We start from the raw sequence: 24133 nt of genomic DNA, 5'->3' as shown, positions 1-24133 counted from the left end.
TGCTAGAAGCAATATGGTGCTTGTCATAAGCAAGATATTTTTGTAAGGCTCAGTGACACAGAATGCCTTAGAGAAAATCTGCATAGGGAATGAACATCATCAGTGACAGGGAAATCATCCTGAGTTTTCTTTCCGTGAGCCAGTCTGACTCCCCGCAAGCAGCTCCCAGTGTCTCTTCCAGTGCACCACCAATTCTCGCTGGTCCCTGAGCTATGCTGGCAGCTGAGCCAGCATTGCTGTTTATATACCAAGTGTTCACCCAATTAAACATACGGGGCCACAGTCAGCTGGACTGGCTGAAAATCTGCCTGTATCAAGTCAATGTACTCTGTATCTTACAGCACGTCTGTCTGACATGGATAAGCATGAGTACGTCAAGGCAAACCCACTCTCCTTCATGTGTATCACTCAGAGGAGTGTTGAGAGGGGAATGGCTCGAGTCCCTTCACCCCTCTCTCCCTCATTCATCACCCCTGCCCTGGCACTGACTCACCCTGCTCAAGAGGTGTAAGATAATGAGGGCCAGCAGGTTCCCTCAGTGTGACTCTGCTGAGCACAGCAGTCTTCCCTCGATAGCAGTGAGAGCGACAGGAAGCCCTGGGTATTTTCTCTGACTGCTGAAGACCTCAAACTTACAGCAAATGCACGTGAAAACTCAGGCAAAAGTCAGTGGGGTGACTTGTGAGTCTCTTTGCTGCTCGCTCCGGAGGGCAAACGCGCTCCCTGGGATCCCCCGGCCACCCCCCTCGCAAGGACACGGGCAGCAGCACCCCCACACCTCCCTAGCGCTTTCACCCGCTACAGTTCACCCTGGCTGTGAGGGTAACAACCTCAGTGAGAGGTTTGGGGGGGGGTCAGGTAAAAATGTATTTTAAATATTAAGAAAAATCCTCACCAAGCAGTAAAATTTCTGCTGGTGTCCTCTTTACAGTGTCCCACCAGGCTGTGAAGCTGTATGCTATTGCCACTCCAGACAGAAGGGGAAGGCTAAATAATGATACTTTTATTCAACATTTGCTTCTTTTATGAATTTAATGGGGGGAGAAAAGGAAAGAGAGGGGGTAGACCAACAACAAAACTTTCCAACATTTTTCACTAGAAAGTTTGCCAAACCGTAACACTGATGTACTGAATCTGAGGGGTCTGCGCCTCACCCGTTGCCTTTTAAGCTGACTTACATGAAACAGTAGTTCTAGCACTGATCCAGATTAGCTGAAGGGTTTAGCCAGTCTCTTCACTGCTGTATGGTGCAGCTGTACCCATTTAACATTTCTCACAGCTCCCTGCCTCTAGGACTGCACGAGGGTATACTCAGCTACAGCTCAGAGCAGGAAGAGCTGGGGAGCAGCAGCGAGGTAAAAGGATAGCTTGGCTGGGCTGGGAGAATCGTGGCAGAACACTCCCCTGGCCTGCTATTCCAAGGAATTTCTTCAGCATTTTAAAACTGGGACACAGGACGTGGGATTCTCCCTGTTCTGTTTTCACGATGCAAAGAGAGAGAGGGAGAGCTGCTCCAGCCCTGCCTCTACCCATGCACTGGTTGAGCAATCTAAGACGGGTGACTGTGTCCTGTATAAATCAACGCAAGGGGCGTATCCTCGTCCCGAGACCTCCACCAGGATCTGTGACTGGGGCAAGGCCAGTTGCTTTACTGGGTTACAGGGTCAAATGTGGGTGGCAGGTCGCTGTCACGTAACCCAAGGGTGCAAATCTCTTTGGACCCTTTTTTATTTTTTAATTTGGTCACTCTATGTCAAAGATGTCTGGTGATTCAGTGCTGCTGGTGTGGATGTACTGATTTATTTGGGATTAAACTGGTCCTGTACAGCCATATTTATCATCAATGGTTCCATACAGAAGAGTATAGTGAGATCTTTGTAGCTAATCTTTGTGGGCTTCTTTAGGCCAAAAATAATTCCCACAAACACTTTCTATCTGTCCTTCCCTGTATGATTAATTCCTCATTTCATACCCATTTTCAAAATGGAGATACCATGCTGGGAGATTCAAATCTTGCCCTTGGAAGGCTAATAGTGCATATTTTGTACAAATAAGTGAAAAGGTGGATGTTATGAGAGGGGATTATATATCCAGTTAATATGGCAATGTTTCAAGACCAGGCCTGTAGGATCCTTGGATCATAGACAGTTACTATATTTTTCAAGGTGCTACTCTTCTTTCTCTCATTCTGGAATGAAAGAAGGCTTCTCTTGACAATTATACATTGGGAGCCCTATGCAAAGCATCCCTCTACCAACAGATCAATCACAGGGTCAGCTAGGTCTAATCACATCAAATTCTCTGGAATGAAGACCTATTTGGCAGTAAAGAAAAGTCAGTCTCTCATTTGACAGTATTACTTTAGGATTGCATGGATTCCAGTTCTGTGGTGCAGTGGGTTAACCCAGAAAGCCTGAGGCTGGGCTCAAATCTTATTTCAGATCATAAGTAAAAACCAGTTGTGGACGGCAAGAGTTGGGAGGTGTGCCCTGCAACACGTCGGAAAGCTATCACAAAACTTGCTACACTCATCAAGTTTGCTCAGGGACAACCCGAGAAACAAAAAACCAGAGCTGGACAAGGTTTGATGTGTTTTGCAGGTCAGCACTGCAATGTGCTGGCAGAGTTACTAAGAAAACTGCCTCAATATCTGCTCATATCCTTGGCTCTAGCCATTACTTCCAGTTGCTCCACGCCATGAGCATCAAGTTTTTGAGGAACGCTTGTCTGGAAGTGAAGCTGAGGAGAGAGGAAGGGGGGATACAGCAGGGCATATAAGAAACACATTTGTTTTAAAAGACAGAAAGAAAAGTCCAGATACACAAATATGATAGTGGATATGCTCAGGTCTTTTGTAACGAGAGGAAAAACTCACCTCAAATCAGCTATACTTGGGCTTCTATTGGATAGCTTTGTATCATTAAAAACCCCTAAACCTCTAGCAAAATGTGTCCACAGAAAATCACTACAGGGAAAATTCAACATATGATGAAGCTAGGGGGAAAACTCTGCTTGGGATTTCCTGTTGTATAAACCTGCAGCACTGAATCTCCTTTGCACAGACACCAGCACTACCAACAGCAGACTACGAGGCCCTCTGTGCCAGTGCCTAGTTACAAAAGAATCAGTCGCACTCATCTCAAATCTGCTAGGAATGTATTAAAGAAAAACCAACAGTCAAACAGGCAATACATCAAAGCAAATAAAAAATGCTATCACCTACTGTGTGTGAACACGCAGCCTTAAAGAAGCCCCGAAAATGCCAGACGGCCCAGGCAGGTATTCCACATGCCCCAGAGGGGCTTCTGCCCGGTGGACAACCATCTCCTTTCCCAGCGGCTGTACCAGCTCCCATGGTTGGTGAAAAGGCTGCTTGGGCAGACTTCGCCTCGGCTGCACGTCATGTTGTGAGATCTAGCAACCCCCCAGCCCCACCTGAGCCTGCTTTGGAGCATCTAAGTGCACTGGAATGATGCAAATGCCTCGAACTGCCCCCTGCAAAAGTTTAAATTCCTCAGCGTAGGAGGATTTGGCTCTAATCTGGTCAGAGGTGGAAAGGGGCAGTGGGTGAGAGTGTAGATTTAGCAGGCCAAAGTATTGCATGTTCATCACTGGATGTTCCCAATAAAAGCGCTTTTTCCCTGAACACAACTTATCTTCCCAACTCTGCCACTCCCTGGAGAGACTTACAACAAATGTGTGTGCTGTCTCTCCTTGTCTCGCTTTGCAAAAGGCAATTCCTACACCAGGAAGAGAAAATTATTTATGATAGAAATTCACACATTTTTCTGGGCACTTAATGAAGCTTGAACTTGAGTGGAGCAGGGAGACTGCTTATTGTTGAATTTTTTTCGAGATCACTGCACAACAAACAGAAACTGAATAAGCAATTAAGTTAACTGGCTTTAAAACTCATATTGGCTGAGGATTAAGGTAATTATGTCTGGCTTACACACATTCATTGCAGCTTTAAACAGTCTTGTGGCTGTTTTGTTGCTGATGTGGTTCTAAACCAATCTGAGTTGTTGTCCTGCTGTTAATTACCACAAAGGTTACAAGCACAAGCTCTCCTTGCTATAAATATAGCTATGTTATTTGTATTACACACCCAAAGGAGATGCAGGCCTCTTTTGCTGGGTTTATACAAACAGATCCAACCGTTCCTTCCTGCATCGAAGAATTTACAATACCTTAGACTTAAGGGATCTGTTAAAATAATACACAATAGATGGGTTTGGTATTATCATACAGTGATTTCACTGTCAAAGGAGAAAAAAAAAATCTATTTTTAAGTTTGTGTGAAAAGAAAGACTCTGGGAAAGCAGTATCAGTCTCCACAGTATCAGTGGCAGGGCAGTGTGGATTCTTCACCTTCTGGGTTACAAATAAGTTTCCTTTTAAATGGCTGGAATGCAGGGGAGGGGAAAGGAAGGGAAACCCCCACATTCTCCTTGTCTAACAAGGAGCCACAGCATGAGAACCACTCCCTAGCAGAAGTAATCTGTGATTGACAATGGTTTTCTTTGCAGCCGGGGCTAAAAATGGTTTAGCTGTGAACAGACAAATGCAGAACATTTTAATACCCTTTACAAACGCAAGGGCTGCTTACACAAGCGCTCTACATGCAGGGTGGCCAGCTAGTGGCACCAAGAGAGCAGCAGGCTGCAGAGCTCCTGAAAACCAACGAATTTTCCTATCAGGGTATGAGGACAAACACATGAGAAAAAATATTTCTTGTAATGGGCAGATTCACAAAACCTGGAGGTTTATTCTCCAAGGTGGTCCAGCATTCACATGTGTGATCTCAGGCAAGCTGCTATATTTGGCTTCACCCTTCCTGTCTGAAAAACTGAGAGAGAAATACTTTCCTCTTCACAGAGAGGATGAATGTGTGTAAGGCATTTGGTACGATGGGGTGGGAGCTCTGCAAACAACCAGAACAAAGTCTGAGACTTTGATACATTTCCCTGCAATCTTAAAGTCAGCTCTGAGGTCTACAATGAAAGGCATCAAGGAAATGACGTGAGGTGGGACAACCTCAGAATTTCACAGGGAATATGAAGAAACCTTTTTATTGAAACAGGTAAAATTGCCTTGTGCTGAAGTTAATGATCATATGAAGAAAGTTATGCAGCAACAGCTTACCCGTATTTTTCAACAGTTTGAAAAATACGGCTAACATGAGCTGGACCTGTGGCTTTGTTCTTCTTCACTGATAATTTCCTGTGAATCAGACACAGCCACAGACTTATTCAGGGTTCTGCAGGTCATAAAAGGGTGGGCTTACCAGCTGTTCCCATGGGCATTTTGCCTAAGGTTAGCAGAATCTGTTCCTTGATGTTAGAGATGAACTCCCTATGCACTAGGGAGGCCACCTGAACTAGGGAGGACTCAGCCCCACACAGCGCAGACTTCTAAGGTCCTAAATGAGTATTTGGTAAACATGTTGATTCGTAACTGAAAGAAATCTTTATTTTAAAAATGAAAACCAGAGGAGAAAGGCAATGTTGACAGCAAGATCGTAAGTCATTGAAAGTCTATTATGAATCAAAACAACAGATCTAACATGAACAACAGCATCTTTTATAAATACGATTTAGACTTTTCTATTTCATGCATTGGAAAGGTTAATATGCCCAAAATAAATTTCCCTGAATCTCTCAGTAACGCTCTATGGTCAGTGTTGACTGGCTGTTACCAGAAAAACCCATGTATGATTTATATTCCAGCAGAGTTACTAACCCCAAACCACATTTTTCTGTCAGACCTGACATTAATAACTATAACCACTTCCACTAACTACAGTCTTTTTGCAGCAGAAGCAGCAAAGTACAGGTGATTCATACCCCAGTGATTTCTTGATCTATATTCACTTTCCTTCTTTATTAGCAGGCCTACTGACTGCATGAGTCACCAATTATCACCTTAAGCACCAGACAGGGACGGAATTACCCCAGTGCTCCCTCCACAAAGCAGGCGTCCTGCCGCGTTTGCTGGAATCAGCTTCTGGGGCCCAAATACCTCAGAAATAACTCTGTCCTCCCCATGTCACTGCATGAAGAACCAGCATTTCTGGGACCGGAGGAACTTCTCCAGCCCCAGAATTCTCTGGGCTTGCACTAATCTATCTGTTACAGCACCAGATAAGCTACAGCTGGCGAGTCAAAGTACCCCGTAGAGGCAGACAGCGTGCCTGCCCTTGCTCACTGACCATGGCCAAAGCAGGATGGCCAGATCACGTTTGTATTTCCATGTCCACTCTCACGAGGGAGAGAAGACCAGCTGCTGCGTCACTCCTTGCACGGTACCTACTATTAGCGGTGACTCACTCCTTCAGTAGCCCAGGCAGGCACACGGAGAAACAAAACTCAGTTGAACAACATTTACAAAGCTGCTTCTAGTTTCCCATTAACATGACAGATATCAGATTATTTATACGTAGCTTTCAAAGTCTGTTACTAAGAACATAATGAACAAATAAATTTTGCACCAGCTCTCGCCTACCAGGAATGCAGGGCTTGACTTTTCTCTTGAGTTTTTCACTGGTGTAATTACAGTTACTTCAGTGGTGAAACTTCTGACTGATACCACAGTGAGAGCATGTCACGACACATGAAACTCATGACCCAGAAAGTACTCCTAACTATCTCTAAATACAGCATGAAGGGAACGTTTCTTTTAAACATTTTGTTCCTATTTTCAGCAGGTACATCAAACCTGACAACCTACCCTTGTCTGACATGATCCGACAATGTTATTTCTGCTAGTCCCATGGCACTAACTGTGCCACTCTCAGCTCTTCCTACCCTGTCCCAGCTTGAAGCCAACTTTGCACCGACTTCTGTGTCTAATCACACAGTCAGGGTGGAGTAAGCTTCTCGGTTGATGGAAGCACCAATGAGAAAATTTTTTGAATGACATATGTATCTTCAGACCTTGGTTTCTCTTTTGTTGACGAAAAAAGAAGCTCTGAAATACTAACGCTGTTTTTGACTTATTTATAACTTCTACGTGTTCAAAACCCATGCAAGGAATTATGTATTAATAAAAAGGCAATTCCTGCACAAAATTTTGATTGAGTACATCTTCCCATCCTCCTTCCCCTTCTCTCTCTACTGACGCATGCTCATATTTCGAGCCTTTTCTAGGAGGCTTTTAAAGAGTAAAGTCACAGAGCTCAAGTGTTAAGTGTCCTTTCTCCAAAGGTACATGGTTTGTACTTAAGTTGGAAATGGTTACGCACTTAATTAGTCATAGAGTATATAACATCATATGACATAGGTAACAAATCATGATGTGGACAGCAAACGATACAAAACACACTTCAATTCTCACAAAACTCCATTATTCCTTCATAGATAGCTTCTGTCAGGAGAGGTGAGCTCACAGATTAGACTCTTTTTCAAAGTTTAAATGTTGCAAATTCCAGTACGTTACTCTAAATGACTCTGGTGTAAATACGACAAGCCTCTGTCCCATTAGATCACAGCAATTTAGAGGATTTGAACACCAGGCTCTTTGCCTGAGCCTATTCCACTACACCACATGGCTTTTTGCGGTTCAGCAGGACGCTTGCATTCCTACTACTAAAAACACGGGAACAATACATTTCCAAAAACCTTCTAACCCCACCTCAGAAAATGACAGTCTGGTAGGTCTTTTCCAACTTTACTTCCTATGAGAGTACAATTAAAACCTGTAGTACAAATGATTTGATTACTGCCCCCCCCCCCCCCCAAAAAAAAAAAATCCGCTGAAAACAACATCCTCATTATACAAAGAGTAAAAGAAATAAGGTATTACCTTGGCAGGTCCGTTCGTCTGTGAGCAGCTTATAGCCCTTCTGGCAGCTGCACTCAAAGCTGCCAACTGTGTTTCGGCAGAAATGGTCACAGCCACCGTTGTTTACCAAGCACTCATCAATGTCTGCAAAGAATGAACAGGCAAAAGTTTAGTTCATGACAGCAATTCAGTAGTTCAGGGCAAGAGTGTAGGAGCTTACTGAGATCCCCGAGGAGGCTGCTGTCCCTGTCAGGGATCAGGTTGGTCAGATATCCCTCCCCAAACCTTCCCGCAAGGCTTACAGAAGGGTGATGGGCTGAGTTGTTCTGGAGACAGAGGTACTTCTCTCAGAACTGGACCCACCAGATGACCCAGGCTGAGGCACCCTGATGTTAAAGAACATGAAGGGAAGTTTCTTTGTAGATGTAGTGCTCAGCCTGACAGAAGGCTTCAGCCTGTGTAAGACATGAATCCCCCACCTTACACAGGAAATATCAAAACCCAAGAACACATGAAAAATTGAAATAACAACAAACATGAAGTAAAACATACTTGAATTCTGAAAAAATAATTCCATTATCCCTACATAAACAAATGTAGGGGTACATTTGTTCAGAATTAGGATTATACGCAAGTTTGTCCACTATGAACACTGTCACTGAACACCCATTTGCACCTGTCCGACTTTTCTGATTTGGTATCATAGAAGAGCAACTGCAAGTGCAGGTGAAATGTTGCTTCTTCAGCTGTTCTGAAGGCAGAGAACCTATTGCCTTTATTTGAAAGCCATCTATATGTATGAAGGATGGCATCAATGGCATTTACTTTAAATAATGATTATGAAGTGCATTGATGAACTTGATAAGACCTCTGTTCTGAATTTCAGACTGGTGATGCTACTTCCTCCCCCTTACAACTTCTCCCAAAGGCATTGAAGAACTGGAATGACCAGTCCCTTTTCCAACCCATAAAGTCTTGTGCAATAAGTATATAATAGGTCACAGAACATAATTTGAAATACAGGGCATCTTCCCATTTCCACACCCCCCCACACCTCCAAACCATGGAGCCGTGTTTATTTGAAAAAAGTATATATTTTTTTTTCCCCCCAGGAGAAGAGTGCCAAAAAATAGCTCTTTTTAGGGATGCATACAGTGAAGAAGTAATATGACATAGAGCCTTAGCTGCCCACTTCTGGAAGTGAAAACAAGATTTTTCAGAAAAGCAAGTGGAGAGCGATGTTTCCTACTGAGAAGCCTCTTGCTGTAAGAGCTTTGAAACTCTGAGGTAACAGCTGGCCGTTTGCAAAGCAGATCTTGCAAAATGCAAATCTAGGTGCCAAAAGAGCTAATATGTGGAGACAGAAATTTATCAAAGAGAGCACGATGCTGGTGAATGAACGGTGCATTTAAAAATTATTTGAATTTAGGATGAGTTTTAGTGGATGTCATTCATTCATTTTTGAAAACATATCATTACAGACATGGAGGAGTAGTACGGCTCTTACCATGTTTCTGCCTGTAAAATATAAAGAGCAGCAAGGAGTGAGGAGGTCAGTCTAGAAATTCTAACAGCTGAGAGGCAAATTCAGCCCTCTTTTCTAAAAAGCGCTTTGCTGCACTGACATTGACGGAAATATGCTCAGGAGAAGGAACTACTCAAATAAGCAAGAACAACGTATATGGTTATAAAGGATTGCTTATGAGTTGCATTTGTGGCAAAGAGAAAGTGAATTTGCCCAGAGACCCTCTGACCTAATACTGCTGCTTATTACTCTTGTTCTGCAGAGGAGTGGCTTCTGCATTCAGTGCTACTGAAAGTGTGAGGGTAGGCAGCAGCTGTGGTGGTATCACGCCCCGAGCGCTTCACACAAAGCCAGCCTAAATCTTTATGTCTCAGGTAACACAGCTCTCAAAGTGCTCTGAAATCAGGAGTCGTGTTTGTTGCCTGTGGTCCTCTAGTTTTGGGGTTAGGCTAGCTTAGAACAGCTAGCCTTAGGCTCCCAACCCGATAAACCTGGTGAAGAACACACTGAGGGTTGCTCTGCGTAATGCCATGGGACTGGAAGCAGCAACCCATTTGGTTTCAGCTGTGATCACCAGCACAGGTCAAGATCAGTGGTGAAAACACAAGACTTTTTGGCCCAGTTCCTGCAGGCGGGCATTTCCATTTGTAGAGTGATTCTTCCCAGCTTGAGTACGTGCAGCTGGGCCTGTGCTGCAGGTCTGGTGAGGGATTACCACAACAGTCCCATCCTTCTGCACAGCACAGGTGTACCTAACTATAGTTCAGCTTGTCCTGACAAAACTGTTGGACAAATGGAATTGTGAATTAAAATTACTAACATATTATGCATCATAAACACAGAGTAGTCATCTATCATGAAGATCTTTTACCTGTGATAAGAACAACATGACCTTTGGGTTACTCTGCTGCCTGAGACTGCTTGAAGCAGAAATTACTTGCAGGCTGTCAAACACCATTCTGAAGTAAGGATTGATGTTTTAAATGATGGCCCCTGGACTTCACACGTTAAATTCCAAATTCCAGTCTCACTAACTTTCTTTTCAGGGTCTCTGAAGACCATAAGGGACAAAAATGAAACCCTCCTGGCCTCAGAGGGTAGATTTGAAGCTGTTAATCACTGTAATTCCACTGACAATGCAGCACGTCAGTTTTACACCAACAATTCTTTGGAATAATTCTGAACCAGAATCTGTGTAAAACCTGGGAGAGTCCACAGGAAAAGAAAGTATTTATTAATTTCTTCTAGCTGGAAAACATGACGTGGCCTTTTGAAACCAGGACCATCAAAACAGAATAGAGGTCAAAACTGTTAGCTGCAAAAACATTCTAAATAACACAAACAGGGCCAATGTCTCTGCTTTCACTGTATTTCTTTCCACGGCCATGGCGAGACTGACAAGGCATGTAAAATTATTTCACTCTATGGAGAGCAGTGCATTGCTGCATTGCACTTGGAAGAGAGCAGTATCCAACCGTATCACGTCTAACTGGTTCACAGAAATTGCAACCAAGTCTATATCTCCACTATTTTTCTTTCCATAGCTATAAATAATTCGTGTTATGAGGCATGTGAAAATAAATGATTCCACTGTGTGAGAAGGTGAGGCCCCATTTATTGTTGAGCTGACTGGTACCCAACTTTGTCAAGTGCCTGTTTGAACTTCACAGAGACCAGGCACATCTGCCCGTCACGTAGGGAAAGAAAACACAGTGGAAACCCATCACTGCCTCCACCAGTTTGAAATGATTTAGTCAGCTCTCCCCATGCTATTATTGGGACTGTCTGTAGAGGAGTCATAAACCTCGTGTCTTCAAACACAGTTCTCAAGTGGCTCTTTTTCAACTGCGACGCAGGTTGCAGGAGAATGGCTCAAGCTTTCCCCAGTGCTCTGCTCCCCTGTAGCCCCAGGAATGCAAAAGTACATAAAGAACTGTACTGCCCCACGGGGGGGCTGTATGTAAAACGCCCTGATGCTCAGTGGTCAGACAGCGTGCTGGTCCTTTCAGACTAGGAGGTCTGATGGGCTTTCAGTGCATTAGCAATCAAATCCCAACGGATTTCTCTTAATGCTGTGAGTCAACGCTGTTAAATGATACCTTGCTCATACAAGCTGCTGACCTGCTACAAACACCGATGTGCCCAGCACAAATGGGACACGTGCAGAAATGGAAAATACAGGCCAGTGAAAAACCACGGAAGCGTTAAAATTTACTAGTCAAAAATGTCAGGTGAAGATAGAGCGTAACAGGCAACCAAGCACTCGAGCCTCTCATTAACCCTGAAAATGGTTCCTTCCCCTCGCCCCATGCAATCAAAAGCAAACATGATTTGCACAAGGTAGCTAAAACCTTCTTTAAAGTTCTAGTATTTGGGGACAAAAAGCCATCATAAATACTAGCCTGGAGATGGAACTCAGCAAAACCCTCGCAGAAGCTGTGGGCCCGTCCGAACCCAGAAGCAAACCCTGGGCTGTGCTGCTGTTCCCAGACGGGCAGAAGCTCCACCCCACCCTGGGACTCGCTGGCACTCCTGGTGCCCTGGTCCATCTCAGCCCAGGCTCACAGCACACCCCAGCCCAGAGCCTGGCACCCAGCCAGAGCCTGTGGTGAGGTCCAGCACAACCACCATCTGGCTCCGCTTACGTGACCCTGGAGCCCTCCGGCGTTTGGGAGCCAGTCACAGGCTGGGTACCCAGATCCAAGCTCTCTTAAAATGCCCGTTCGTTGTAGTTATTTTGCAAAGCTCTCTATATTCTTTTGGACACTCATTTCAGCAGAATGAAAGGGGCAATGATTTCAGAAGAATGAAGGAGGAATAAATAAAATATTTCTGAAATAAGGGATTACCCTAAGTTTTCTGAGGATCTCAAAATATGAGTGAGGCAGTGGAATCAGCTTTACATAAAGCAACAAACTCAGACGCTTTGTGGTAAGTTGCACTATGTGACTACATGGAACAGGCGGTCTGTTATTTCTCTTTTCACGTCCTTGTGCTCCTGTTCCACTCGCACCCTCCTACAACCCGATCAGTGAGATTTGTACGTGGCAGGACCTGGCTCTGCTCAGGGGGTGCGTGCACACGCAGGTGCATATAAACTCACATAGATTTGCCTTGCTGCATGCAAGTCAGAGAACCAAATAAAAAGTAGGGATTTTAGGCAACTTAGAATTTAACATTTCATTCACATAAGCTGCTTAAAGGCAACAGGAAGGGTAATCAATGTGCAGTCTTCACTTGGCTGCGGAACAACGATGGCTGTGGAGATTCCCAAAGCCTCAGCACAGGCGGAAGGAAGTGAGGCTTCTCCTTCCAATGGCTGGACAAATATTTGAACTGATTCTGTCTGTCTAATCCTTTGCAGTTGTAAAACGCTACCTAGCGCCAGGTAAATAATATACTCCCAGATCAACCTAAAATAATTACAGAAACTTCATACTCTTCTTGTTTTTATTAATGACAGCATTTTAGGATCAATAAAGCCATTACCAGCACGGAGTGGACATCAGTATAGACATATTTTCTGCAAAGTGGGCTAGTCTGCTATTCTTCTTGTTCCCTGCTTTCATAATTTTCCTTTGCTCTTCTTTCCTTCTCTTTTCTCATGCTTCTACAAATCACCACTGTCCCCTAAACCTTCTAACCAGTGTTGCCTTGTTGACACAGGTATCAGTTCCCTGATGCACACAGACCACAAAGTCCTTTATAAAGCAGCCACAAAACTTTTTAACCCCGTGTCAGAGGTGGGGAAATAGAGGCACAGAAAAACACACTCACTCATCCACACTTGAATCCAAGCCCAACAGGCTACCTTGCTTAGACAGCGTGTCAATCAGCACAGGCTTGCACAAAACACGTGTTGCTCTACACGACAAACATTACCAAAGCCACCAGTGCTCAGACTGCAATTACATTAGTATTTGCCTGTTGCTCTGCAATAAAACTTGAACTATAAGTACCTTGGGACCAACATAAACATAACCTATCAGGCTACACTTGCAGTGGTCTAAATAACATTTTCCATACTGTTTTAAATAATGTATGCCAGGGACATTTTATTAAGGTATAAAGATAATTTCATCTCCTCAGACTCACTGGATTCAGTGCCACTGTGAGAAAATCTAAACCAAAGTAGAACTTAGGTTCTGCTGTTCCCTCCAGCAAACATCAAGCCAGCTGTTGTCTGGTAGTTTACGGGGAGTTCAAAGTCCTAGTTCCAGTTTTGCAACGGGTTTATGGGCAAGTTGTAACACCTGTCTACTTTACTCCATCTGTATAATGGGGTATTGGCAATCATCAATTGATGTTTCCAGGACTAACACCTTAAAATGGATTATTCTAACTGAACAAAGCATTTTGAATCAGTCATTTACTGCCAAAACTTAAATTATGGGTATTTTTAATTTGTGGTCTGGGCTTCTGAATGATCTGATACAACAGCCTGTTCCGCGTTGGTAAGGTTTTTCCCTGGAAGATTTTATGAATATGTGCAGAACCGTACAGCCATCTTCACTTCAGGGCGCACTTGTGCTGTTCCACCACCCCACCTGGGACTGTGCTCTCCCAGTGCAGCTCGTTGCCTCTAACATGTTTTGCATGTTTCAGGGAGGAATAATCCTATTTATGCAGCGTTTCCTACTTGAGGATTTCAAAGGCCAGCATCTTATCAGCTTCATTACATTAAACCTACATAACACTTCTGCAGGAGAGATAAGTTTAATGAATTCTCCTTTAACAGATGTGAAAGCGAGGCAGGTAGGGTGGTGTGTGACTTCCCTGCATCAGATAGCCACAGAATGAAATCAGGCATATATTACAGCACCTCTAATTGGAGTTTCGCACTTCAGCGACATCCTCATTTTCCCTCCCACAGTGCTAATTAACTGTAATGTATGATAATCATTACTGAAGTTCCACTAAGTAGCAAATGAAGGTTCTCTGTTTAATTAGCTTTATGGCTAGGTTGTGGGGCAAGGCATTTTCCTAATTAACAGAATTAAAACTTGACTGGGCAGACAGGAATGAGTGTAATTAAAATTTAATCTCCCTCATCCTGAAAACAGGCTGCCCACAAAATGGAGAGCTTTGTGTAAATGCTCTTAAAGCATGGAAAGGTTGAGGCAGGTTTCAACACATTTCCCTCATGTCACTTTCTCCATTTTCACCTGTTATCTTTGCAATTTTACGAAGAAACCTGTCTTCCAAGACAGATGGTAATCTGTCACATATGGATTTAGGTGTCAGCTATTCTCCTCCAGGACATATCCACTCTGACATTATCCACCAACCAATCAATAAAAGAGTCTGCCAGGCTGCCAAGAGATCAATCACCTTGTAAAACAAACATTATGTCCTATTATTTTCTTATTACAGTTAATTAGATTTATAAAACACAAAAAGCTTCGAAAGTGCAAAACTTAGAAATGCTGTCAGAATAGTTTAGGCCCTGATTTCTCATTTGTGAAAGGAAAGGGATTTACTAAATCTAACGTGAAAAGAAAGGATTTTCATTTAAAATTTTTGCTGAACACTGAATTCTTTTTTAGACTTAAAAACATGTTAGTGCAACGCTACGAACCTGAGCAGTGTGAGCTGTCTTAGGCTGTGACACCAGAATGTGAAGCGGACTGGAGACATAAGAGACTGACAGTCTTACTGTCTGGGCTAAGCTAAATGCAAAAACTACCCCCCACCAAAGCCATGGGAATCCCAGAAAACAAAGTCAGTTTTCCTCCTACTGTAGTATTTTATCAATCAAAATGCTTTTTATAAAGCACTGGAGAGAGAGAAGTAAGTGTGCAGTTAAGACTCCCATCTGCACTTGGGGACAACAAGTAACGTCTCTGTTCCACAAAGCCTGTGGAAAGGACAGAACCTCAGACTCTGGGAAACGCAGAGGGTCACGACTGTCTAGGGACCTGCAGAGCTGAGAGGCTGTGGTTGGAATGGTGCAAGTACACTGGGCTGACTACTTAGCTACCCTAATTATTCACACAGCCACTATGACCATCATCGCTCTATGTTTAATGTTTCTGCATTTCATGCAGGAGGAGCCAAGACAGAAGAACTATACGGGTTGCTGAAGGTCCCACCCCATAGCAACAGTAAAGGAGTTAATTCAGTGTTCCATCAGGTATAAATCAGACAAAGCTGGGGAGCTGACACCCCTGGGCATTTCCTCTGTACTAGGTCTCACTAAAAAACAAGGCCTTGCCCTTACACTATTCAATTTTTCCGTGTGATCTCAACGAAGAGCAAGCTGTGCACTCCTGAACCAAGACACAAGAATCCCCAGACTTAGCACATTAACTCTATTTACCTTTACTCATAGCTGTTTTCATTTCCCTCCTTGTTTTCAGTTCCCCCTGGAATTATTATCTGCTCAGGAAAGCTGTGTGCTTATTTCCAAGAATCTCAGTTCTAAAAATTTTGTTTGATTAAATAAAATTTAAAAATAAAATTGGTATTAAGGACAGTTGAAGACACTGATGCTCTCCCTAAAATCCCATTAAAACTATGCTAGCTCCCCTATGATAAAGCTATTCCTACTGAAGAGGACAGCTGAACACAATTAGCCCATGGTAATTCAAATGCCTCATAGCTGATAATGAATCCAAGACATTTGGCTGTTGAGAAAAATTAAGCCTCCCAAACTTTCTGAAGACATTACTTCAGTCAATCAGGGATCTTGTTCTGTACCTGGGAAGACGAATACTTCACTGAGAGCAGGATCTGGCCATACAAAAACCAATCTGTATTTTATGATGAAAAAAGCAATAATAAAAGAATGAAAAAAATACTGCAAGTTTTGAATGTTGGTAGCTATGATTATGTGAGTAGTCAACTCCCAAATTACAGAAAGCACAGCTCACTTTTACATAATAAACTGTGGTTGCTGATCCTCAGGGAGCTTTATATTGTTGAATAAATGCAAGGTCTTTTCAACAACTGAAATGCAAAATATGACCCTCCCAAGCATTAATTTAAAGGATTTGGCATTTTCAAAGGGGAGGTTCACAAAGACAAATAACAACTGCAAGTTTCCAGGGAACGGGGATATTGCCTAGTCATGAAAAACCCCGAACTTAGTACACATAAATTTATTTGGTGGGGATAGATGGAACCCTTGGGAGGGAACGAAACTGCATGAGTTACATGGCAGCTGACCCAAGTCTGCAATTTTTTAATGGAAGATAATCTGTTATATTATATATGTCTGTCATGAACAAGTCTACAGCAGACAAATGAATTGTGTCTTTAACCTAAAAAAAAAAATAAAAAGGCTATCCCCCCCAAAATAGGGACGGGACAGTGAAAGTTTTACACACATTCTGGATTAGATAAATCTGCAGCAACAGTTAGAAGGCAGATGTTATCCACAGTTTTGTTTCTTGGATTCTGCTCTCCACTCTGTCTTCCTTTTTTTTTTTTTTGTCTCCCAGTCGATACTCTTCTTTCTGACAAATTTCACCTGTGTTGGTATTTAAAATCTGCATTTCCTCTCATTTTTTTAAATTCCATGGGTTTATAATTTCGTTTTTCTCACCGTTGCCTGGAACTTCAATTCTCCTAGAAAGTCTGGATCAAATGATGTCTATATATCTGAAGTTTGCTCTTGAGATGGCCAGTTGACATACAGACCCACCAGTCAGTGCCCAACTGCTCATTTTTCTGATTCCCTCACCAGGCTTCTGACTGCTTGCAGCCACCTACCACCAACAGTTTTCTCTCTTTTCCTCCCCCAAATCCCATGCGTTTTCTGCTGGTGACCAGCACCTTTCTGTCTCTTCAACATCTCCTCCACCACCTGGCGTTTTACTGCCAACTCTGCTGACCCTTCTCCTCTCTCTGTGCCTCCCTCTGCCCCTCAGTCAGACGCAGTCACCACATGCCAGATTCGCCTCTGCACTGACAGCAGTCAACTCTCTCTTTTCTTTAAGAAAGTGAGGAAAAAATTTAGAATCCTAATTCTGAGTCACCTCCCAGCCTTATCAAGTCTTGAAACAGTTGCTTCCAGGGCAGCAGTGCTGGGCCAGATGGGTATGGACAGGACAGAGCTTTCTGCTGAGCCGCCGCAGCTGCCTGCCAGATGCTCTTACCGCTTCCCTCACCCTGGGCTGATCTTATTCGTTCTTTGTCTTGAGACTGGATGGCATCGAGGCAGTCCTAGAACATGACTGTGCCCTCAGCAATAAGGCTACTGCAGACAGGCCTCAATGTCTGCTTCTTTAAACCACATTTAGGTAGCTATTTTGAAAATGTTTTTGTAGCTACCTGGGAGCTCATGTTCCGCTCTGATTTCCTAGTCCTATCCATCTCCTCTAAAACAAGCAGCTCTTCTGATAAACTGAACTTGACCATTGCTCTTCCATCAGTTACTCAGTTTTCCCTCTCTCAATCCTGATCTTTATGAGGCTTTTTTTGGACACAGATAGTCTTGCATCTTGCTTAAGTCCTACTGGAACAAAAATAAGCTCAAAACTGCCTCTGTTATTTAATATTCCCTTCTGGCTTTAGTCTTCCATTTGTCACTCCTATCAAATTTAGAAAATTCCTTTGCATCTTCTCTCACCAACTACAAGTCTACCTGCTCTCTGCAGCACAGCCCATGCCTATGGTTGATCCATATGCTGAAGAATTCCCTGTAGAAGCGTCTCCTGAGTTGGATAGAACACAATCTTCTTGGTGCCATCCCAAGAAGGTTACAAAGTGTGTGTTCTTAGAACTCTTGCCAGGACTCAAGCACTGAACAGGACCACTGTTTTAATGTCAAAAGTCCTAATTTTCTTTCCATTTAAGGTTGTTTTTTCTTTGGTTAGGCAGCTGCATCTATTGTTTCATAGTCCTAAATCACCCACTGGCTGCCTTTGGTTGCTTCTTTGGCACAAATGCCTCTATTTTCCTAATCATATGGGTTTTGTCAGAAGAAGAGGAGTATTAGGAAGGGAAGAGACAGGGAGATCCTTTGCTGTGGCTGCTGCTGCAACATTTACCCAGAAAATCTGTTGGGTTCCATAAATCAATTGAGCACTTTGAGATTCACAGAGATCTGCCTCTACCAAGCAGCTGATTGTTTCCTGAAAATGGCATCTGATCTCATGGTGCTTTAACTACGCCGAAGCACTGGAAATGGTCAGAACTTGTTTGTCAGAAGGCAGTTTAAAGAAAATTCAGCTATTTTAATTGAACGTTTAATTGCATATTTAATCTGTGCATCACACATATATAGAAAATGGCTATTTTTGTTCCTCCTAAAAGCACTAGTCTAGTTACTGGAGGACCCACATTTTCATTACTATCATTCTTCACATCAGTCTTATGTTCATGAATTTAATGAGGTGCTGACTTCTCATGCAAGACAAAGACATTCCTCTGTCCATTCTCCATTCTTTGCCATACAATTTATGCATGCAAAGATAAAAGAAGTTGTTTGGGGTTTTTTTCTTGGTTTTAGGATAAAAGATGGACTTCAGCCACAAGATTTGTACTTTCCTTGTGTTCAGCATGGAGAGGGGAAAGGTATTTTTTGGTTTGATTCATGGCTGTGGTGGCTTGTGATTATATCTGATCTATTTTCTGATAGCTCTTTGCTTACACATACAGAGAAGCAAACTCAAATGGTGTTTATATTGAACATGCACTTATTTCCAGTTACAAACACTGGGAGGGTAAGTTGTAGCTTGAAAGCAGTCTCATGTAAGGGGTCTGATGGAAGTAGAGTTGCTGTATAATGAATTATGAAAACGAGACCTTGATTTGACTATTGGGAAGTTTACTCTTGGTTTAAGTTGATGAGAAGCAGGGAGAAAGTCATCAGGGAGGAAGAATGGCTCAAAATAAACCACTTCAGTAAACACTTAAGGGTTGTTAAAAGACAACACATACTTTAATAACTAACTTCTAAATTTCTGTCCCCTGACTCCAGACAGCTTGTGGGCTGGCTTTGACAAACAGGCTATGGCCCACTGTTGATAAAAATGAGGAAGTCTGATTCCTCTGGAGTAGGATGTTTTTCTGAGACAGTGACACAGAAGGTAGAAGGAAACCAGAGAGAGACTGGAATTTTGTCCTGGATTGACATTCACATGTGAGTGGAGGACACAGGCCTCTCTGCACTGCTCTATTAACCTCTACTTTTTTCTTACATTTCACTTCTATTGTTGAGATCAAGAAAAAGTCACTTTATTCCTCACTGGTCAGACTCTGAAGGGATGTGGAATGGGTAACCAGTTAGAGATACTGTCAGGGCCAGTAAAGTGGATACCCTATAGGCTGGGCTCAGACTACGTGTGTGTGCTCCCGAGCACGTTATTGCGATAGGATATGAGTTCAGGGGTGCCAGCTGATCCATCTTATTTCCCAATGCACACACCTTCGAGCTTGTGCAAACAGGAGGTAGCTTAGCCATACGAGGTAAGGCCTCTAATTCCCACCAGGAATTACCAAGGCTAATGTGCTTATTTTTTACTGAGGTCACCTATTTCTTCTGATCATATTCTAAAAAATGGGACAGTGGGATTCCTGAGAGAAGTAAAAGGCACAAGGCCCCAGACGAAAGCTGATGCCCAGACGAGAGGACAGACATTCTGGATTGGTGTCCACGGCAGGGGCAGTACGGGCCTTGGGGAGCAAAGGAAGAGTCACAGAGGCTGCAGTCTATACAGAGGCCTGAGGATAACAACCTCTATTTTCAAAATGAAATAGTAATTTTCAATGCCTTTTTTTCTGAGGTTCTTGACTTGAAACCCCAGAAGGATTCAATTTTCTGAAATCTTCCCCTAAAAAGCCTGACGTGTATATGGCCAATCACCCGAAAACCCTCTATCACTCACCACTCCCAGGAATCAGGGTTAAAATGTTCTATCTGCTTGGGTCAGCTTCTTCCCCGAGGGTCTAAGCACTCAGTGTACCGCAGCCTGTTTCTATTTGCAAAGTTTTGCATTTTTTTCCAGTGGAGATACCAAAATAGCAAGTGAGAGCCTACTGAGAGTAATCGTCTCTCCCTTAGCTACTTTTGACAGACTCTAAGCAACATGCACACTAGTGCTCTGGCATATCCCAGAACAATCCAACCCAGATAACTTTATGTATGCGCAGCAAGCAAAGAGAAGCTACTTCCTACTTAAATGAAAAGCTGCTCTCCCTCATCATCCCCGGACCCTTGGCTGAGAGTAAGGCTAAGGGACCATTTTCCATATGCTACTTTCCAAGCCAAACTATGAATACGAGGCACCGTATCAGCAGAATGTTCACAAATTTTAATGTGCTCTACACCAAATGACTCTGGCATCAAGCAGCAATGGTATGAAGCAGTATTAAAAGTACAACTGCTCTATTAACTACATAAATTCTCTTAAAGATACGACATGGAAGTAAATGGCCATTTCAGGTGCTGCAGTTATCAAGGGAAATGTAATCAGAAGAAAAGGGAATAATGCAGGTGTCTGCCCTTTCTGGCTTTGCCAGACATGCTCTTCAAAAAGCCCACTGCTGCTTGCAAGCTGGTGACTGCCATTTCCGCTGACATTTGCTGGTACCACAGCACTCTGACTGCAGTGGAGGTGAGGACTGCTAGGAACCGACTTCGTTTGAGTTTATTCCTTCACACTGTTTGCATGTCTGTTTTTACCCTTTTTTTTGAGAGAGCACTGGAAAATGCTAATGGCTTGTTGTGGCTAACGGGTCAGAATACATTCCTCAAAAAAAAGTATGTGTTTAATGTGGAGGAAGCTAAACTGACCTCTTCACACGTGTTAAAAAAGTCCTCAAGTTGCTAGAGAAAGGTGAGCTGGAAAAAGCTCTTTTTGTATGTCCCAGGACGTGCCCTGGGTGCCAGTCCACCACCTACTGACACTACCACCAGGCCCCAATATTCCTTCACTGTGAGGAGTATCACAGGTATCACACGAGAGGGGACTGCTGATGGGAGAGGCACAGAAGGCTGCAGATCTCAAGGAGCAGTCAGGCAGCTATGAACAGATTTGCCTCTGTGAGCAACCTCGAGAAGTTTAAACTCTTGAAGAGATCATTTAAATTCCTTTTAATTTAAAAAGGTGGGGTATGTGAATGAATTCAACAGGGACCATAATTACAGCTTTATAGCACAGCATCTTAGCGATTCTAATGCAGTGTGCTCCTTGAAGTTATGCAGAAGGTAAATATCTAAACTCTGTGGCTGTGCCCCTTCCAATGGAAGTTACATGCTTCAGCAGGGAACTCAGGTTACAGTTCAGCATGCTATTTTAGTGATGTCTTCCCTAAGGCTTCCTGTGCGTTTATGAAAAGTCATGTATACCTCTGGTAAAATGATGGTCTCACTTGAACAGAAGCCTAAGAATTTTCTGTGGCAATCTAACTGAGAAAACCTTGTATTTGGGTGGCTACTTTCAAGGAGGTCTCTTTATAGCGAAGGAAGAAAACCAGAACAGTGCCCAAACCAAAAAAAAAGGAAAAAAAAAAAGTTCATTCACACAAATTCATTTGTGCTGTCCTGCATTTGCCTCTTAGGTGAGACAAAGCTTAGTTGAGAAGATCTGCTCCAAACCTACAGAGCTGATTCTAAAGGCCCTGAGACACTTACATGATGTGAAAAATGTGGTCATAGGTGCCACTAAAGTTCTATCTGCCTTGGTGTAAACTGGACTCATGCATATATTTTACAGAGGTTATCTTGCATAGGGATATATTTTACTGTCAAACTTTTACTGGCATGTAAAAAAAATGTCAAATTCATCAGGAATATTAACCAAAGAAAACCTGGATTCATCACAAGTAATTACTCCTACTGCAAAGACTTCCCCTTTTAAGGCAATCGGTGAAAAAAAGATACCACTCTCAGACTGATCCAATCAATCACAGTCAAACAAAGGTAGTGTCAGAACTCAAGCGAGCTGATAGGTGATGGACCAAATTAACAACTGCATCTTACTAATAATAAGCAATAAAAATAACCTGCAACTCCTTCTGGTGTTCCTTTCTAAAAAAAAGAGGAAACGTTTTCAGTTTTATATGAATTGATTGGGACTGACAAGATGCAACCTAAAAGCTTTAGTCAATTTAATCCAATTTAGAGAAAAAACCTAAAACAAATTTTAAGTAATTTCGACTAATGGAATGATGGACGAAATCATAACTGTTCACAGATATTCTGTAGCCAGGAAATGAAGCCAAATTGGCCAGCTAAACTGTTCATTGTGAGCTTTTCACTTAGTGTTAGTGTGTTCTGAATGAAAAGAGAGGAAAGCCTTCAACATCTGAGTCATTTTCTCGTACCAAAGTGATGTCAAGTGTTAATTCTAAACATTTAATTTAATGAAACCTTTCAGTTCATATTTAACAAAACATGACATTTCGCTTCGCTGAAACTCATTCTGTAACTAACTCCTTCCTCACAGAAACAATTCCATTTTCAAAATTTAATTCACTTTCAGGGTTTAAATTTCTGTATCCAAAACCAATTTTAAATGAATTTTCCTGCTGTAATAGGCTGCAGTTAAGAAAGATGAAAAAGAGAAATTACCTAATAAAGCCAATGCAAAAATTCCCTTTTATGTCAATAAACTTTGATTCAGTTTGTTGACTGAAATTGTTCACTAGTCTCTGTGCTCCTGCTCTTCTTTTCTAGATTGTTTAACGATAAGCTGAGTTGTTGGATGAACCATTCAACACGAAGGCATTTCTGGTGCTCCCACTGCAGCACAGTCAAGTATTTAAGCATGTAAGTGCCACATTTCTTTGCTGCATCTGAATGCAAAAGGATGGGGGCCTGTTTCAAGAGCACACCACATTGCTGGGTAACCATGACAATGAGACAGCAGGAAGGAGAAATGTTTGCCTAAACAGCATCCAGTCACATAACCCCAGCGTAACACCGCTCCGGTTAAACAATATGCCAGAGGGCTGAGTAGGGCTTACTTAGTGTTGCATGGTAAATAAAATGCCCCATCTCAGGGTGGAGATGTGCAGAGACCTGTCTGTCTCCTAAATACTCGTCCAGGAGATCACCTGAGCTTGGCAAAGATCTACTCACGCACATGAATTAATACTGCTGCACTTAGCCCCAGCTGGTGGCAGATTACCAATGTAACATCAGATTGCTACTGAAAGCACTGGCATTCTAGCCCAGCTGGGTGTCCACCTCCCCAAAATCCCACTGTCAAGCTCACACAGAAAGCAGAATAGAAAGTTGGCTAAACAGAATAATACACTTTCTATTACAAAACACCTATGGGGCACTGCAGAGTTAGGTGGCACTTCAGAGGTGTTTATGGAAAAGGCGTATTTGAGATGTGGCTTCTGCTCCATAACCCTTAGATACCCCGTTACGCTTCTCTCTCCTGCTTAAAAACTGTATTTGCTCTGCCGTTTGACTCGGGGCATTCAGCAAGTGCTGCACCCTGTGCTGATGTCCATGTACAGCGCCGGGAAGCTGCATTATTGCGGGGCACAAGAGTGCCTTGGGGACACGGCTTCCCTCCAAAATCCCTGGGGCAGCGATGGAGCACATCAGACACAACAGTCCTACATTTTCCACCATACCAGAGGCCTGTGGCACTTCCCCCTGCTCTAACTCACTTCTTAGAGAACCCCACAGAAGCCCCCACCCCTCAGGTGCCTCTGGCAGCCGTTGCTGGAGGCAGGGGCTCCTCGCCCAGCCCGTCTCCCAGCCTGCAGCTGCCGTGGGCACACCAGCCCTTTAGCGTTTGATCCACTTTGGCAGCTGGATTTACACAATCTTCAGAAATCTCTGCTAAGTCTAATCTAGTCTGACTTCACTCCTCTTGAATCCCACAAGCTTTTTTGCAAATGAGTCTCCTGCTTTATCAG

At 43.1% G+C, this 24133-nt stretch overlaps 1 protein-coding gene across 1 annotated transcript in view; it reads right to left on the bottom strand.

Moving 5' to 3' along the window:
• The window catches only part of SCUBE1 (signal peptide, CUB domain and EGF like domain containing 1), a 209385-nt gene that overhangs the window by 46781 nt on the left and 138471 nt on the right, over positions 1 to 24133 (bottom strand). Inside the window, exon 9 of the mRNA XM_074872168.1 lies at positions 7804 to 7926. Within this exon, the coding sequence (XP_074728269.1) occupies positions 7804 to 7926 (123 nt within the window). The remainder of the gene's footprint in view (positions 1 to 7803; positions 7927 to 24133) is intronic.

This window comes from Strix uralensis, chromosome 5, assembly GCF_047716275.1.
Source record: "Strix uralensis isolate ZFMK-TIS-50842 chromosome 5, bStrUra1, whole genome shotgun sequence".
NCBI classification, from domain to species: Eukaryota; Metazoa; Chordata; class Aves; order Strigiformes; family Strigidae; genus Strix; species Strix uralensis.
The sequence above is the reverse complement of the archived record's forward strand: the minus strand, read 5'-3'. Positions and strand labels throughout refer to the sequence as shown.